An 18,429-nucleotide genomic window follows, 5' to 3' on the forward strand; every position below is an offset into this window, starting at 1 on the left:
TGTTACACCTGAGTCTTCAGTAAAATCCTCTTAGCTCCCTAGGTGGAACTAGGGAACTTACTCGAATGACAGGAGAGATAAAATGCTCATAATGAATGAGTGGCGTGGGTGGAGAGTAGAGGCCAAAGACCCCAGGATATGCTAGTCTCCTATGGCTATTACAATAAATGCTCCCCAAACAGGCAGCTGAAAACAGAAATGTATTCTTACAGTTCTGGAAATCAGTGGTCTGAAATCAAGATGTTGGCAGGGCTGCTGCTTTGAAGGCTCTGGGGAGAAATCCTTACTGGTCTTAGCATTCTTTAGCGTGTAACTGTTTCACTCGAACCCCTGCCTCTGTCTCCACACGGTCTTCACTGGTCTGTATGGCATCCTCTTCTTATAAAGATGCCAAGCATTGGATTTAGGGTCCAGTGGAATCCAATACAACCTCATCTTGGTCTAACTACACCTGCAAAAGTACTTTCTCTTTTTCTTTTTCTTTTTTTTTTTTCTTTCTTTTTCTTTTTAGGGCCACACTTGCAGCATATGGGAGTTCCCAGAAGGCTAGGGGTTGAATCGGAGCTGCAGCTGCCAACCTACACCACAGCAACACAGAATCCAAGCCACGTCTTCGACCTACACCACAGCTCACAGCAATGCCAGATCCCCGACCCACCCAGCGAGGCCAGGGATTGAACCCTCATCCTCATGGATACCAGTCGGATCTTTTCCATCATGTCACAATGGGAACTCCCAAGACTCTCCTTTCAAATAAGGTCATGCTCTGAGGTTTCAGGTGAACACGAATTTCTAGAAACCCTATTAAACCCAATATCACAGTGGTGGCAGGGATTTGAACAAGGAAATATAGAGGAATATAATTTTTTCATATTTTTATCAAACTACTTTAGACAGGAGGCACTGGAATGCCTTAGAACATGAGGTTGGTGTTAAAACAATTTTATTTAAATATTAAAGAATCCCCAAGATTTGAGGACTGCAGAATTAGCTGGGTAGCAGACACTTGGTTAAACTGGAAATTAATAATTTAGCAAAGTCAGCTATGATTTTATACAACACCCATAGTTCCAGCAGCTGAAAAACTAAACATATTAAAATTGAGATTCTTTGGGCCAAAATAAACTGTACTAAACTCAGATGATGTTAAGTAAATCTAACTTATGAGTAAGACTAGTTACTTCAATGTATGAAAGTTCAAACATGTTTCCGACATTTATTTTGTCAGTTTATAGATGAAATCTTCAGATAGGACTTTAATTTTACTAAATATTAAGATGAAAGAAGAACTTGGAACTTAAAAAGTTGGACACTTGCCCCACAGGGATGTGATGGGTCAGAAGTAATTTATGTGAAGAAAGAACAAAACTGCAAAATGGAGTGAGACAAGAAAAGCCAAGCATGGCTGTCAGAGCATCCACTGTTTTCTTCAAGGGACAGTATTCATATATTCATATATTGAGATGTTTGTTTCAATTTAGAGCAATTTTTTTTTTTTTAGTGCTACACCCATGGCATATGGAAGTTCCCAGGCTAGGAGTCGAATTGGAGCTACAGCCACTGGCCTACATCACAGCATCACCAGATCCAAACCGTTTCTGTGACCTACACCACAGCTCATGGTAATGCCAGGTCCTTAAACCACTGAGCAGGGCCAGGGATCTAACCCTCATGGATATTAGTCAGGTTCATTACTGCTGAGCCACATTGGGAACTCTCTAGAGCAATCTTGTAATTATTTAATATTTCACTTCTAAGGGAGTCTTAGTTTCTAGAGTTACTCAGGAGGAAGTTTTTACTAAGGTACAAAGGGGAATTTTATTTACCTATGTATAAGGTATTTAAAATTTTGCTCATCATTTAAAACTGTAGGGCGTAAAAATAATCAAGTCACTTGCTAAGATACTGATCAGAGCTAATTTAGAAAACTCACATCATGAAATAGCATAAATTATATTGTCATTCTTTGTGATTACTGAAAATGTAGGCCTCTGCCCAGAACTCCTAGGAGCCCCGTGTCCCTCTTTATAAGCTGTTGAGACATTGACAAGTGATCTAGCCTCTTTGAGCCTTCATCTTCCCATGTATAAAATAAACATGATAACACCGATATCCCAGGATTAACAAATATGACAATACGGGAAAAATGTATTTTAAGCTGTAAAGTACTACATATATGGTAGTGGTAGAACCATTATATATATTTTATTCTTAAAGTTATTCTGGGAACCTGCGAAATCATAGACTATGGAGGATTTGAGCTGTGGTTCTTAGGGGAAAAAAATGTCCCAAATTTGACCCATTGAAGTTTAATCTGTCCAGGTATTGACAGGACTGACAACTTAGTCCAGAGTCTCTGACTTTTCATGAAGAAAAAATAATTTTTGAAAATAACTGAGTGTTTGCACCTTGAATTGGATTGGAAGGTAAACTGAAAGACAATATACCTTCTCCTTGGCATTGCATGCTGTGTGCTGTGTTTTGTTTGTGCTCATAACTGTTCAGGACTCTGTGAATTGTTATCAGATTGACTTACTGGAATGGATAGAAGACACTGGAATGTATGCTCCTCATCATTTCTGCCTTTGACAGGAGAGGTCATCGTTTGTGTCTAAGAGCTGTGCCCAAAAGTTGTAAGAGAGATCCCTTGATGCCTCAAAAATCCAACCAAGAAGCCATTTCCCGCTTCCAGAAAACACGGCTTACTTAGCTTAAATCTTGACTACTTTAGTGTCATCCAAGTAGATACTCTTAGATTCAAGAAAAAAACATGGGGAGTTCCCGTCGCGGTGAGGGGAAACATATCTGCATAGGAACTATGATGTTTCGGGTTTAATCCCTGGCTTCGCTCAGTGGGTTAAGGATCCAGTGTTGCCATGAGCTGTGGTGTAGGCCACAGACACAGCTTGGATCTGGTGTTGCCGTGGCTGTGGTGTAGGCCAGCGGCTGTAGCTCTGATTCAACCCCTAGCCTGGGAACCTCTATATGCCGTGGGTCTAGCCATAAAAAGAAAAGAAAAGAAAGAAAAAAACATGGGATTGTTTATTTTGTTTGGGTAATAGAGAAAAATAAATCTATAAAATATGGTATATCTCAACATGTGCGTTCTTAGGTTGAGGGACTAAAGGCTTTATATCCACAGAGGATCGGCAGGAACACAAGCAAAAAAAAAAAAAAGAAAAGTGGAGGCAGGATCTTCCTTGTTTTGAAAGTTCCAGCCATGCTTTGAATCTGCAAAGACTCAGATAAGACGCTGAGATCAAAGCTTGGAATCTTCCTGCTATGGTCTGAATTGGAGACAGGGCCTCTACGGAGTTATTAAGATTAAATGAGGTCATGAATGTGGGGTCCTAATCCTATAGGACTGGTGTCTTGAATGAACCTTGACCTTAGACTTCCAGCCCCCAGAACTGTAAGGAATAGATTTCTGGAGTTTCTGTTGTGGCTTAGTGAAAACGAACCTGACTAGTATCCATGAGGATGCGGGTTCGAGCACTGGCCTTGCTCAGTGGGTTAAGGATTGTTGCTGTGAGCTGTGCTGTAAGTCACAGCTGAGGCATGGGTACTGCTTTGCTGTGGCTGTGGTTAGGCCAGCAGATGCAGCTCTGATTGGACCCTTACCCTGGGAACTTCCATATGCTGCACCTGTGGCCCTAAAAGGCCAAAAAGAAAAAGAAAAAAGAAAAAGAAAAGAAGATAAATAGATTTCTGCTGGTTCAGCCACTCAGTCTACGTGTTCTGTTTGGGCAGCCCCAGGAGACTAATATACTTCTCCCTTTTTTTAATATATATTTATGTTTTATGTTTTTGATTATTTGCAAATAAAAAATGAGAAATAAAGTATCTAAGTGGGTATAAACTTGAAAATATGAGCTGACTCTATAAAAGAAAATTAAGCAGCCAGATCTGCTATGTTGTGATCTGAACACATTAAAAACCCCTCTTTTCCCCAAATAATCACTTTGTCACAGGAATACCTACTTTAAAGGCTTAGAAGATTCTTATTAAAAAATGACAAAAGTATTAAAGACCTACAAGACATCTCAGAACAGGAATAATAATTATTCATTTGGCTACTTTCTGTGATTAATGAGTTCTTTTGCATGTTATTTTCATTTAGAAATAGCATTTCTAGTAGGTAACAGGGCTCAATGTGAATATAACAGTAGAGATTTGGGCAGAAGATGTTTTGGAACAGAACAGATAATAATTTCATAGGAAACGAATGAACTATGCTATAAGCCATGTAGAGTTTTTGTAAAAGTACTGTGCCTAGAAACTGAATATGGATATTCAGTTAAAAGAATTTACCTGTCTTTCAGCATTTCTAAGAAACAAAAATTTGTAATTATGCAAAACATCATCAAGAACAAGGCTGTTTGTCATTTTGCTAAACAAAATCACTTTAGGATTCTTTTAACTAGTTCCCTGTAATGAGCATCTGAAAGGCTGCTGGGATTTGGGTACTTTACTTTGCAGTGGATTAAGCAGGATATGAGTAAGAATTCAGGGGAAGCAGGGGAGGAGAGTAACTGTAATACTCCAGGAAAGGGGCCAGATCTGTAGGTTAGGCTACATGGGGAGAGATTTCCAGGATACTTTCAGGTGCAAGCAAGTAACTGCTATTCTGGGGACTCTGGCCTTGAGATTGACATCGCAGGGCAGTGCACTGCCAAATAAGCCAGGTGGAGGGGGCAAGTAATAGGCTGAGAAACTATATACTTGGAAGGTGTGCTTTAATTGCAACAAAATCAACAGCCTTGTGTTAGTAGTGTAAGACTAAATTTACTGCAAAGCAAGAAGCCAGGGGCCAGTTCTCTGAAGGAGGTGGGAAAGCACTGAGTCAGGTTGTGCAGAAATGGGAAGTGGTGTGCCTGGTCTCTATTCCATCTGAATTCCACCACATAACTGGATGCGTTTCAAATTTTGAGGATGCAGGAGACCTGGCTGGAACTTTATTGATTTTTTTTTTTCTTTTTGTTCCCTCTCGTTAGCTCTGGTGAGAGTCAGATTCTGAGTCATCTGGGATAGGTCCTAAACAGGATGTGTGAGTGCTAACTGCTGGATTCATTCCTGATTTAAATCTCTATTTCCATTTCCAAGACATATTAGTTATATACACTATTAAGGAACACATTGATTATGTTAATGGAACACTATGTGTTTTTAGCAACCATGTGTAGAATCATATTAAGCTTGAAAAACCACATAATTGTCAAGAAAGAGCAGCATTCGTCTGAGTTACCTGGAGCCATCTCTGCCCGGGTACAGTCTGCTCTGCTGAAGCACAGCTGGGGCTACTGAGAAAAGGACAGTGTGAAGTTAAACAAGAGACACACTAAAAAAAAGAGGGACATCAAAACAGACACATTGCACTGAAAAAATGTTCACATTGAGCCAGTTACTGAAACACAGATAGAATATTAACAGGAAGCTCCTTCCCCTGGCACACATGAGTAACTCTCAGTATGATAATGGGAGCTTGGTGAGCATTCCGGGAAGACTCTGTTTCCGAGTTAATATACCTGGGGGAGAGCCTGGAGGCAATCACTGGAGTGAGAGATGAAGGAGGAAACATAAACAAAGACTAATTGAGAATGCTTTATTGGAATTTAACCTAACAGAATTCATACCAGGAACTTTCGTCTCCTTAAGATCCTCAAATGATTAGGCTCATTCTAGAAAACAAAATGGCTCATTACAAATCTTTCTCTCCCTTCCTTCTTTCTCTCTCTAGAGCCTCCACACAATATATTTGTAGTATTTATATACGTACGAATAAATAGAAAACTAGTGTGGGGGTATTGAATGAAGTCGTAGTTACAAACAGGGACTTGGCGGACCAATTAACCAGGCTTTACATTTCTGTTCACTTAGTTGTGAGCTTCAGTTTCTAATCTATAAAATGGGAAGGATAATAGGATTTACCTCCAAGGCTCTTGTGAAGATCAGATGAGATAATGCACTAAAGTCCCTGGTGCAGAGCACATGTTTTCTAAATGCTTATTATTATAACTATTTCATGGTTGGAGGAGAAGCCTTGACTTGGGCCAACTGAATGCTTTGAGAAAGACCTGAATTTCATTTAAGACTATGCTGAGTCCGCAAGTCAAAGTGAAAGACAAATGAAATCAAATGAAAGACAAATGAAATCAAATGAAAGATAAATTGGTATATCATATCATTCTCTGAGTTTCCAAATAAAACATTTACGCTAAACTCATATCTTGATTATAGTCTCATGGGGCAAAAAACACAGCTGAAAACATTAACAAATGACATGTTAGTAATCGGTATGTTTGGGACAGAGTCTCACACAGTGTTTAATTTTACAGCAGGAATTCCCTTTGACTGAAACACATACACTCCAAAGTTAGGCTGAGAAGAGAGCAAACTATTAAGATGTGTTAGAACTTAGTGACGACTTTTCTCTTTTATTATTGAATTTGGTATCATTTGTGCATTTGAACGGGGCACCTACTTTTGTCTAAAGAAAGAAGCCGTTCTCTACTTTGGAAAGTTTGGGTTAGTATTTCATACACTTAAGAATCTCTTTGTAGTCTGGGGTGCCAGATAAATTGGGAACTGAATCCTTGGGAACTGTCTCCCAGGATCCCTGGGACTGGGGGCCATCCTGTGGCTCATGTGAAACACGGTCTGCTGGAAGAGAAAAGGGTCTCCAGGTGATACCTGTCCCCTGGTGCAGAATGGGGTAGGAGGTCCCATCCAGTGCAGCCATGGACAAGAGATTTAACTCATCTATAAATGTCTATATTAGCTGGCTAGTCAGCCTTGCCAGTTTGCTAATACTGAAGACAGTCTGATTCCCACCTGCCCCCATTTCCTGGAGACTTTGGTGTCAAGTTAGCAAAGACAACTCTAATTTGTTTCAACCCTTCTTAGAGCTTTCTCCTCTGCAGCATCTTTGGCTCATGCTTTGCTCCTCAGAGCATGGAACTCCTGTTTTATTAGCCTGACATTTTGTTCTGACCTCTGTTGACAGCTTCTGGCCTCCAGCATGTACTCTGTTTAGTCGCTCCTTTTATTTATAACTTACACTCTTTTGCTCGGCCCAGACAAACTCACTGATTTTTGATCTGGTCACACTTGCCTTGTTCTATTTAATGTATGATCTTATCTGATTCTCTGACATCTCTCTTTTTGTCCATGGCATTTATTTGGCTTCTCGCATTTTCATTTTGCTCTCACTCCTGTTCTGATTACAGATTTTTAAATGTCTGCATTATACCAGCGAGGAAAAGCAGTTCCAGCCCAGAGAGACCAGTGGGAACTATAGCTTATGGGTTTAAGGCACTTTATGATTTTTCAGAGCATCTGCATACACACAATATCTTATGTGACCCTCACCACAACCCTGTGAGGTAGGTATCCATTACACCGCCCATTTTACGGAGGAGAGGGAAGAGATGGGGAGAGACACATAGAGACACCACTTAGAATGCTACTAGAAACCTAATGTTGTAAGTCCCAGGACTCTATGTTAAACCTTGAAGGAAAGGAGAGTTGTCAAAAATTCAGTCTGCTGATTAATAGAGAGATGTTCAAAACTAACATGGAATCCCCATCTTTCCTTTTTTGGTTTGCCTTTTCTTACTTTTTCTCCTTTCTAATGAGCCCTAATCCAGCTCTTTCTTCATCTACGTGAAATATCTCCAGGATCCATACTGGATACTTAAAGCAGAATGCAGAAAGAGTTGTTTTTAAAAGAAATTTTTTTTTTTGCAGTTTTTATTCATTGACATCACTAACACACTTAGAAACTTTCTAATTTACATGTGCTTTTACCAAGGATATTAAATGCAGCAGGGTGAAAAGAGTTTTTTAGAATAAAAAAACTTCAGCATTATTTTTTTTTATGACCAAAATATTCTTGCTTGAAACAGGTAATTTAAGGAAACAAACTTTGCTTTCTGGTTGAAAAATGTTAAATGAACTGCCCCAGCTCCACTTTACCTTACTATAAAACTTGGGGGAAAATGCTATAAATTGGAGAATAAGAAGACAAGAAGGTAAACTAAGCAAATCAAAGTCAACTTACTGTCTTAAAACTCTAAGGAATTTAAAAATCTTGATCTCCTCTTAACACCTATGGAACTCTGTTCCTCCCCCCGCCCCCCCCCCCGCCTCATAGTCTGCTGTCTTGTCTGAGTGCCTGTTTACATGTCCAGTAGAACTTTCAGGGAGAATTATCTCTGTAAGGCCTGGAGACAATTGCTATCCTATCAGTGGTTTACTCCAACTCCAGGAGGTACACACTAAACATATGTGAAATGAAAAAATGGATTCTTTTCTGGCATCCCTATCTCTGGTTGAGACTAGTTTTTGAATATAAAGAACCCTCATGTAATCAGTATTCATGCAATTTCAATTGGAACCCAATAGGTTAAACTGGGTTCAGGAGGCAATGCAAGAGTGGGTGGCAGAAGGCTCCCAGCCTAGCTCTGAGAATGGGTAGGAGCACAGCCAATCACTATATGGGTGGCAGAAGGCTCCCAGCCTGGCTCTGAGAATGGGTAGGAACACAGCCAATCAGTATATGGGTGGCACCCCAGCTCGGGGATGAAGGGGATGGTGGGGTACTAGATGGGGAGAGGTATGAGCATGAGGCCTGAACAGCACCAAGGACCAGGAGAGGAAGCCATGAGGAAGCCCGGCACCACACGGGAACGGGGTCGTTGGGAGGCGCCACAGAGGGATCTTGGAGTCAGGTGTGCTGATGACTTGTCCGGAGGTGAAGGGCCTTTTAGTGAGCTGGTAGCACAGGGTGTCCTGCCCAACCCACCTGATCTTAAAAGGGGGCTGCCCTAATACGATCAGGGAGTTATGCTGGTCCTGACACATATATAAAAGAGGAAATTAGTGATTATTTTCATCATATTTAAATTATGCATGAAAAATATTAAAAATGTATGCTAAAATAATTCAATATAAATTTTCATATACCAGGATTAATCAAAGATGTGGGGAATCAGGCACGTTCATACACAGTACATTGGTACAACCTTTACGGAGCCATATGCAAGAATCCATCAAATTGAAAAAATGCATGTCACCTTTGAACTATTGATTCTACTTTGAGCAAACTCTCTATTAAAAAATATTCCAACAAGATCATGTATGAGAATACTGAATCTAGGATTGTTTCTAAAAACCACACTAAAGCAAACAGAAATCATCAAGTGCTCATGACTGGGGAACTGCATGATATATTATGGTAATTACAATAGAGTTATATCATAGAATAAAGTGTATCCATTGAGAGAGAAGAGCCATATACACTGACATGGCAGATGACTGGCATATTAACTTAAGGAGAAAACAGAACACACTGTATAGACATTTCTATATGTCATTCTTTCCGTTCTTTTGAAACATTAATGAGATTACATACTCTCCATGGAGGGTTGGGGAGAGCCTGGAGAGGAATCTGGAGGCTATGTACATTTATACACAGAAATCTCTCTCTTAATATTTCCTCAAAGATAGTAAGCACATAAACTTAAAACAGCCATGAAAACATCTCTAACTGAAAACATTTCTGAACATACCTGAAAAAAAAATGTTCAAAGCATTTGATAAACTCAGGTAACAAAAGACACCATGGGTGTTTTGTTGACAGACTCCAAAATAAAATAATTAATTAATTAATTAATTAAAAAAATAAAGGCATCCTTCATTTGCCAAGCTTGACCAGATTCAAGGTTAAGAAGTTCAGAAAGTCTTAGGAAGAGAAGAAAAGAAGATAAAGAAGAACTAAAAATGAATGTTGAGATAAAAAAGGCAGATAGGAAAGAGACAGAGAGGAGCTCAATGAAAATAAATGGAGTGACAAGGAGAAAGGGGAAGAAATGGAATAAAAAGTAAACAGCAGACAAAAGTAATCACATTAAATAGACACAAAGGAGAAATTTTCCTATTGTTTCTACTATGTTAATATACAATATGGAAACAAATGTGGAAAGCATCACGTGGTTACACTTTAAAGGCTGCCCTGAATGCTGGTGACCCTAAGTTGCTGGAATGTGGCATCCATACAGAGTATTAAGTTAAAATAATTATTTTTGCTGAGAAACTCATATTGAATTTTTTAAACAATAATTGCAGCTGAGAACTACTAGATTTGGGGGTCCATTAAAGGATTTGCCGCAGTATATCTAAAATAGACCCCTGATGGGTAAAGGCTATGATTGCTATGTGTATCGCCTATTCTCTCTCTCACCCACACCACACACGCACACACACCCCCACACACACACCCCACATGTAGCTTTTACTGGAGAACAGGGTAGAAACCCTTGGCTTCTGAGAAGTCAAGAGTGGATTCTTCATTCCTTTTCATAATCGTACATTCCATCTGGTAGATTCGGCCTAGACACACAACCTCTGACATACAGCACTGTGAATATTGAAGATATCTTACCTAATATTTAGTTTTAAGGTCTAATTTACAGACTCTCTACTTGGAACATGAGGTCAGCGTTCTAGCCACAGAGATCTCTGTTGTGAAATCTATTCTGTTATAGTTTTGAAGGTCCAGGATATTGAATACACATTTTGCTTTTTATTAAAACAAAACACAAAAAAAAACCTGCTGTCAGAGAATTACCTTGTCAAGATTCTTAGAGTGTACAAATTCCTACATGTAACATTTCAGCTCTTTCAGTTAGCAGGTAAGGAGACTATAATTGTTTCTATTCATAAGCTTGATTTTCCTGCAGCAGATTTAAATTGGCTTGAAAATGGAACAATTTTCTGTGTGGAATTTTTAGAAAATTATGCTCATCACAAAAACTATATACAAATGGGTAATGAGATTTAGAGTTGTATAATTTAATCTATTTGTTTTACTCCAATTAGCACAATTTATCTGTAGAAAAATGTGGCTGACATCCAGAGAATCTCTATGGATCAATGCTGAGGTTCTCAACATTTGCTTCAAGGCCAGACCACCACCATCACAAGCTTGGTTACTACAAAGCTGTGCACCCAAAACCAAGAAACTATCAACTTACTTAGCATGCTTCCACTCCCTTTTTCTCCCTTCTGGCCTTTTTGTCCAGGATTTCCTTAAAAATAAGTAAATAAATTAATTAATTAATTAAATTAAGGCAATTCACATGGCTCAACTTAAACAGAAACAGAACATAAGGTCATCTAGAATATCAATGTATCGCAAACTACAGATATTCAAACATCATAATGATAATGATAGCGATCATTTTAGAAGCCCTATTATGAATTTGGCATTTTCTGGATAGTTTCGTTATGTACATGACCTCTAATTACTTACCAGGCTATTTAAGTGTTGCATTTTCCTAAAGTAGTCAAAACTGAGGCATTAAATCAGTTTTGTTTGGGGATTATTCATGTTCCTTTTTTCCTCTTTCTTTGTGCCTTCCTCCCTCTCCCAGGAAGCCCTATCTCATCCCAAACCTTGTTTTTCTATTCCCATTACAACTGGTCTCTTGTTTTCTATTTCTCTAGTGTGCGGCTTTGCAAAGATTTGGCTCTGAATAAATTTCTGGGAGTGCTGAGTAACCTGATTACCGCAGTCCTCAGGGGAAGTTAGAAAGGTCTGAGGGGTGTCTGAGTTGGTAGGTAGGGCAGGTAGTTACTTTTGACTCCTAGAAGCCCCCTTCACATATGAAGAGGTGTGGTACAGATGCTATTTTAATAAGGGTTAGGACTTCAGATACATACAGAAGCATTTCTTAGAATCTGCTCTTTGCTGATGGGTTGCTATTTTATCCACAGTTCCACTTGTAAAGGTGTATCCAGAGGATCACCCCTTAGAACCAAGAAGAGATTTCAATGGTGTCAATTGCATCTCATTAATGTTCTTGATTTCCTCCAACAAAATCCATTCTCTTTCCATCCACAATCTCAGAGAGCATAGTTCAAAAAACATGGGCTTTGGAATAATAAGTAGAATTTTACAATCTCTATCTTGAATTATTTTTCCCTTTCCATTTATTAGGTATATGGCCCAGAATATCCAAAACCCATTCTGAGCTAAAGTTTATTCTTTTGTCAAATGAAAAAATAATACCCTCCCTGCAGAGTTGCCTGAAAATTAGCAACAATGTTAAAAAAAAAAGGGCCTTGCCTGTAAGAGTTGCATATAAGAGATGGTAGCTGTTATTAGTTTTATAACATCCCTTAGCTAGAACCAACTCTGTGATTTTACTCTCAGTGAATGAGAGAATTTTGTCATTCCAGTTCACTTTTTATGGTACAGTTATTTTAAATTTTATTTTGCAGCTTTAATCTTTATCTTGGGTATCATTTTTTTGTCTAGTTTACTTTGCTTCACCTGTGCTTTGTTTTTGAACACTTGTCCTTATTCCTCTCTTAGAAAAGATTATTTGATCCTCAATTTACCAGATTTAAAAAATACAAAATGTGTGATGAGTAACATGAATTGAGATTTAGCACTTAAAAACTCAGTTATTTCCAATTAAAATTTTATTGTGAATATTTCATGAAATATGAACCATAACTTATAGAGTATGATGAAGTCTAACTGTTTTGCACATATGATTACACTGTACCTCATTAAATTCAATTTTTAATTGCAGTTCAATCATTTCAGATAATATTAAACTGGCAAGAATCACTAATTTAACACCAAGTACCCAAAATCTTTTTATTTATTTATTTATTTATTTTTGACTGTAGGGTTTTATGAGATATAGTATCAAAGTCTTAGGTTTCTTAAGAAAAAAAATCTAAGTAAACAAAAATGGGGGGGTGTTTAAATGGTATAATTGATCAGTTCTAATTGTTTTCAGTGAATATAATACAATAAACACTGAATTTTATCATTCTAGCATTATTTTCACAATTAGAAAATAAGCAAAAAAATATTTTTGGAAGTCTTTTCATACTACAATTTGTTCTGGATATTTTAATAATAGAACGGTTCAAGCCAGAGATCTGAATAAATTACTGACTTTTGTTCTTAAAAATAAAAATAAATGTCATTTTAGCGTGATTAAGAGATTTCCTCACAAATAACACTTGGAAATCTTTTTTTACACTTGAACACACTTGAACACATTCCTAGAGAACAGGAATGCCTCTCTCTTTTATAATGACACAGTAGGCTGAAAAAATGCATCCAGGAGTTCCCATTGCTGCTCAGTGGGTTTCGAACCCAACTAGTATCCATGAGGATGTGGGTTCAATCCCTGGCCTCGCTCAGTGGTTTAAGGAGCCGGCATTGCTGTGAGCTGTGATGTACGACATAGATGCAGCCTGGATTGCCCATTGCTGTGGCTGTGGTGTAGGCAGGCAGCTGCAGCTCTAATTTGACCCCTAGCGCCCAGGAACTTCCATGTGCCAAGGGTGTGGCCCTAAAAAAAAAAAAAAAAAAAAAAAAAAAAACAAAAAACAAGCTTTGTCAAAACCTGGAGTTCACCACCTCCTCTCAGATGTCACACTTCCATAGAAAAAGAACTTACATTTCTTGAAGTCATTGAAAAATAAGGAGTAGATGGTGTATAATATACCAACATCCTAACATTAAAGTAAGTATAAGAGGAGGTATTTTCAGTGACATCATTATGCTTTCAAGCATTTTTTAGTGCCTCTTATATGAGCTAGGCACTAGGTTCCCCATCTTCACATGCAGGCATAATTAGCCCAACCAAACTCTTCTCAGCTACTTCAATTTCTGATGTGACCATTCTCTGTCCTCTGCCTAAGGCTTCCTCGTATTTCCTGAATTCTTCACCTTCAACCTTCTTCTTAACCTCACACTATATTTTTAACCCTTCTTTCTTCTGTATCTTCAACCACTCCTCCACTTTATCTTGCCATCAGCATTAAAAGAGTATTAAAATTCACTTTCAAGGAAAAAAAAAAACAATCAAATGAAAAAACTGATCTCCTTCCCCCCCACCCTCTCTGCGGAAACAGACTGCACAAGAGTTGGCTCTACCCCACCTACCCCATCTACAACCCTCATCACTGGACACCTCTGAGCATTCCTCAATCTGCTTCCATCCCACTTCACCCCCCTAAAACTGCCCTCAATAAAGGCAACATTCTTGCAGTAATAGAGGCAAACAACTTTCTGTAGACTTTATCTTACTTAACCAACTTTTGAAACTTCCTCAATCTACTGCTTTGCTCTTATTGTTCAGCCTGTACTTCTGATACTACTTAAAACTTTATCCTATGTGCCATCTCTTCTTTATCCTAGGTGCCTCTCTTTTCACCGTTGCCATAAAATATTATTAAAATCAATGATTATTAACATGCATTGATTTCAGTGAACATTTATATGAGCATAGCAACAATTTTGTCTTTCTACCTCTGGATTCTCCTCTGAGCTATGAACCCATATATTCAATTTTCTATAAATATCTCCATGAATTGCATTGAGAAAGTGTTCAGTAATTGTCTGTCAAATATTAAATGAAATAGTTATGTCTATAGATATAGACACTCCTAATAAAGACTATAACTCATCCTTAGAATTAAACTCTGAATGGACTCTAAGAGTCTAACTGGAGAGAAGCATGTTATTTACATTGCTGGAAAATCTAGTTTAGTGAGGTTATACCCAGGAACTTTGAAGATATGTAAGGTTACATTTCAATTAAATCCTCAAAGATTTCTGCAGTTAAGTTTGTCAGATGATAAATGCTCTATAGTTCTGCTATGGATCCAGACAACATAAAGTCACGCCTTTCTCTTCTTATATTTGTGTAACTTATTAGTTAATAACTGTGTCTTATTTACCTCCCATCTCCCTGTACTAAGCACACCTATCACATGTGGAAGGAAGAGGGCACAGTAGGGAAGAAAAAGAGAGCAGGAGAGAAATCAGGAGAACATAAACGAAGCTACTACTTCTTAAATTTCTTGCTTTGAAATCTGTTCATGCTTTGATATTACTCAGATAGCCCAGTCTCTGTCATTAACTAGAATATGACAACTATTAGATTTTATTTCTAATTTTATCACTTTCTGTGGACTCTTATAGAGGAAGGAATCATTCACTGTTTTAATTAACACTAGTACCAGGCACTGCTGCTTATATTTCTATCCAGTTTGAGTCTTTTAATAAGGAACTCATGTCCTGAGAATATCTTTTGTCATGGGATTTATTACCTCTACTCTTGTTTTTATTCTTACAGAGTTTCTCCTTCTCCACTTTTCTTTACCTGCAGATGTGGTTCTCAAAGTGTGGTCCCTGGATCAGCATCATCACCATCCCTTGGAAACTTGTGAAGAATGAACAGTTTCGAGGGAGCCCAACTCCCAACCTATTGTATCAGAAACTCTGGGGGTGGAGTCCAGTAGGACTTTTTAATAGGCCCTGCAGTTAATTCTAATACCTGCCAAAGTTTGAGAACCACAAAGCTAAAAAATTATATGCTTCTTTAGGTCAACTCTAAAACAAATTTCTTTATAACACCTTGTTTTGCCCTATAGAATTAATCACTCTACTTTCTAATTCCAGAGCTTCAATTACCTTTGTCCTACTTTACACATGTTTATTACTTACCACTTTGCAATATAGCTAATTGCTTCTGCATTTTCCCGTCCTCTGCTTCTTGAGGGCAGCACCTATGCTATATTCATCTCCAGCATACAGTGAACCCTCATAAAATTGTGTTCAATAATTGTGTGAATAAAGAAAAGAGTACTCTCTTAAGGACTTTAACTAATGGGCATTTGTTGAGCTTGAGAGTAAAAAAAAAAAAAAAAAAAAAAAAAAAAAAAAAAAAAAAAAAAAAAAAAACTAAAGCTTTTATAGGCTGCAGCTAAGAACTAACATGTATATCCAGCTTGCTTTGTAACAGGAACTGTTTGAAGCCCTTGAAGATATCTATTAATTCATTTAATTTTTACAGAAATTCAAAAATGGGGGTCTTTCATTGGCTCTGTGCTGCATATAAGAAAACTGAAGTACACTGAGGCTAAGGATTCAAATCTAGAATTCAAGTATGGACTATGCTATCTCTGTAAAGCACAAATACATACCATGCTATTCCTGTATTTCCCAGGAAGGTGAAGAAAATAATACACATGGAATGACGATGTACCACCATGAAGTTCAAACCACTTTGACAAATGATTAACCCCCAAAATGAACATCCTAAGGTTAGCTACTTCACATAAATTTTACTGAAGAGAGGTTGTTATGAGGAAATTTTGGGGAGAAAACTCCTCAAGGGTTGGGACCTAGCTTATCTTATATGCCCAACCACAAGCATAATGTATGAGAAAATGTAGGTTCTCAGTAAATGAGATAAGTTGCTTCTCATTAAATCAGTTCAGTTGTGCTACAGTCACATGTCTTGCCTGTGGTTTATTCCTGACTTCTTCCCTGACCACACTGAAGGAAAGGCTGTGCATAACTGACAAGTGGTTGTGAGAGAGGGAGGCCTTCTTAACATTCCTAAAACTTCTGCCACTTTTCCTTTTTTTGTGCAGACTCTCTAGAAAGATAAATTAATAACTCTCATTTACTCATAGCTCATAGTGATACTAATTTGTAAAGTTAACCCTTATAAGTTAATGTAAATGGGAAGTTACAAATAGACCATGCTAAAAAGAGTTCCAAACAAAATCTTACCAGAATTTGGCCAGAAATAATAAATGATTACCTATTTGAGATTGATAGTAGACTGATAGACTACTTTAACTTTAAATTTGACAGAAAAAATACATTTTCTTACTTCACAGAATTATTTTGATTATCTTGGAATCTATAAATAGTTTTATAACACTGCCAAATTCCAAGTTTGTAAATGTATTTATCTATTGAACACAAATTGCCCATTAGGAAATTCTGCAATCCCTGCATGATTTTGATAATTTCAAACAAATTAACAGACTCTTCACATGTTGCCAAAAAGGCCTGATTAAAGATAGATAGTTTTAGAGATGATTGGTATATAAATACACTGTTCAGTTCAGGTAATCAGATCGCTGGTGGAGACTGATTGTAGCTTGCTTATTTGTAGCTAGCTGATTTTTCTCCACGCCTAATTGCCATTGACACAGTCCATAAACACTGATACTATTAGAAATACCTCAACACATCTATTAGAATTGTTCAGATCCCAAACACTGACAGCACCAAATGCCAGGGAGGAGGTAGAGCAAAAGAATTTTCATTTGTTGCTTGTAGGAGTGCAAAAATAGCACAATCACTTTGGAAGATAATTTGGCAATTTCTTAACAAAATTATTTACAGCATTACCATACAATCCAGCAATCGCATGTCTAGGTAAACACTTATCCACACAAAAATATGCATATGAATGCTTGCAGCAGCTTTCACTGATTGCTGAGACTTAGAAGCAACCAAGATGACCTTCAATAGGTGAATGGATAAACAAATTGTGGTACATCCAAACATTAGAATATACTGAACAGCAAATGCTAAATGAGCTATCAGGCCACTAAAAGATATGGAGAACTTTAAATACATATTTCTAAGTGGAATAAGCCGGTCTGAAAAGATTACATACAGCGTGATTCCCACAATATGACATTCTGCAAAGAGCAAAACTATGGAGACAGTAACAAAATCAGTGGTTGCCAAGGGTTTGGGTGGGAAGAGTGTGGTGATGAGCAGGTGGACCACAGGGCATTTTTAGGGCAGTGAAACTACTCTGTAGGATACAATAGATGTACATTCACGGTCTGATACACTTGCAAAACCCACAGAATGTATGACACTGAGAGTGATCCCTAAAATAGACTGCTGACTTCAGTTAAATACAATGTATCAATGTCAATTACAATTACAGTTGTGGCAAAATCAATTAGAATGCCATCAGTTCTAACAAATGCACCCCACTAATGCAAGATGTTAATGATAGGGAAAACTGAACGTGGGTAGGTCCTACATGAGAACTGGATTTTCTGGCAATCTTTCTATAAACCTAAAAATATTCTAAAAACCATAATCTATTACCAAAAAGAAAAAAAAAAAAAACCCTCAGTGATAAAGATCCTTTTCTACCAACTTTGAAATTAGGAAACAATAAGCCTGCTCCCCTCTAAAATTTCTGTGTGACGTTCACAATTCAAACTTAGGTGTAAGGAGTAGAAATAATATCATCATGTATGTAAATTTTAAAGGGCCTGATCCATATTATCATACCTAACATATACTAGCAGGCAGTTTATCCTGCAAAGCACAGGATTTCAGGTCTACCTGTATTTTGCTCACTGTAACATAACAGGTTATAGTCAGTTTTGGTTAAAGGGTTGTTAATGCTTTGCTTGTTTGTCTTTCTTTGCCAGTCTTTCCACTCTTTAAGACAGATACCATTCTTCATGGTGATTTATAGTGGTGTGGAGTTGACAGATCCTCTGCTGTGGTTTTTATATTAAACTATTTTCCTTCAGGACATAGAAACTTTCCTCAGGTAGACAGAA

General features: G+C 37.7%; 1 protein-coding gene across 10 annotated transcripts in view; it reads right to left on the bottom strand.

The window, feature by feature from the left end:
- Positions 1-18,429, bottom strand: part of MSR1 (macrophage scavenger receptor 1) — a 79,845-nt gene that overhangs the window by 20,858 nt on the left and 40,558 nt on the right. For 4 of the 10 annotated variants that reach the window (XM_013984977.3, XM_021077264.2, XM_021077263.2 and 1 more), the window contains 2 exons: positions 11,034-11,087; positions 6,153-8,853 (listed from right to left, as the gene is read on the bottom strand). In XM_013984977.3, the coding sequence (XP_013840431.3) occupies positions 8,843-8,853; positions 11,034-11,087 (65 nt within the window). In that variant the 3' untranslated portion in view covers positions 6,153-8,842. 10 annotated transcript variants of the gene reach the window in all.

This window comes from Sus scrofa, chromosome 17, assembly GCF_054392235.1.
Source record: "Sus scrofa isolate SSC_HxYL_T2T_F1_AM1 chromosome 17, Sscrofa_HxYL_maternal_Yorkshire_Landrace_v2.0, whole genome shotgun sequence".
NCBI classification, from domain to species: Eukaryota; Metazoa; Chordata; class Mammalia; order Artiodactyla; family Suidae; genus Sus; species Sus scrofa.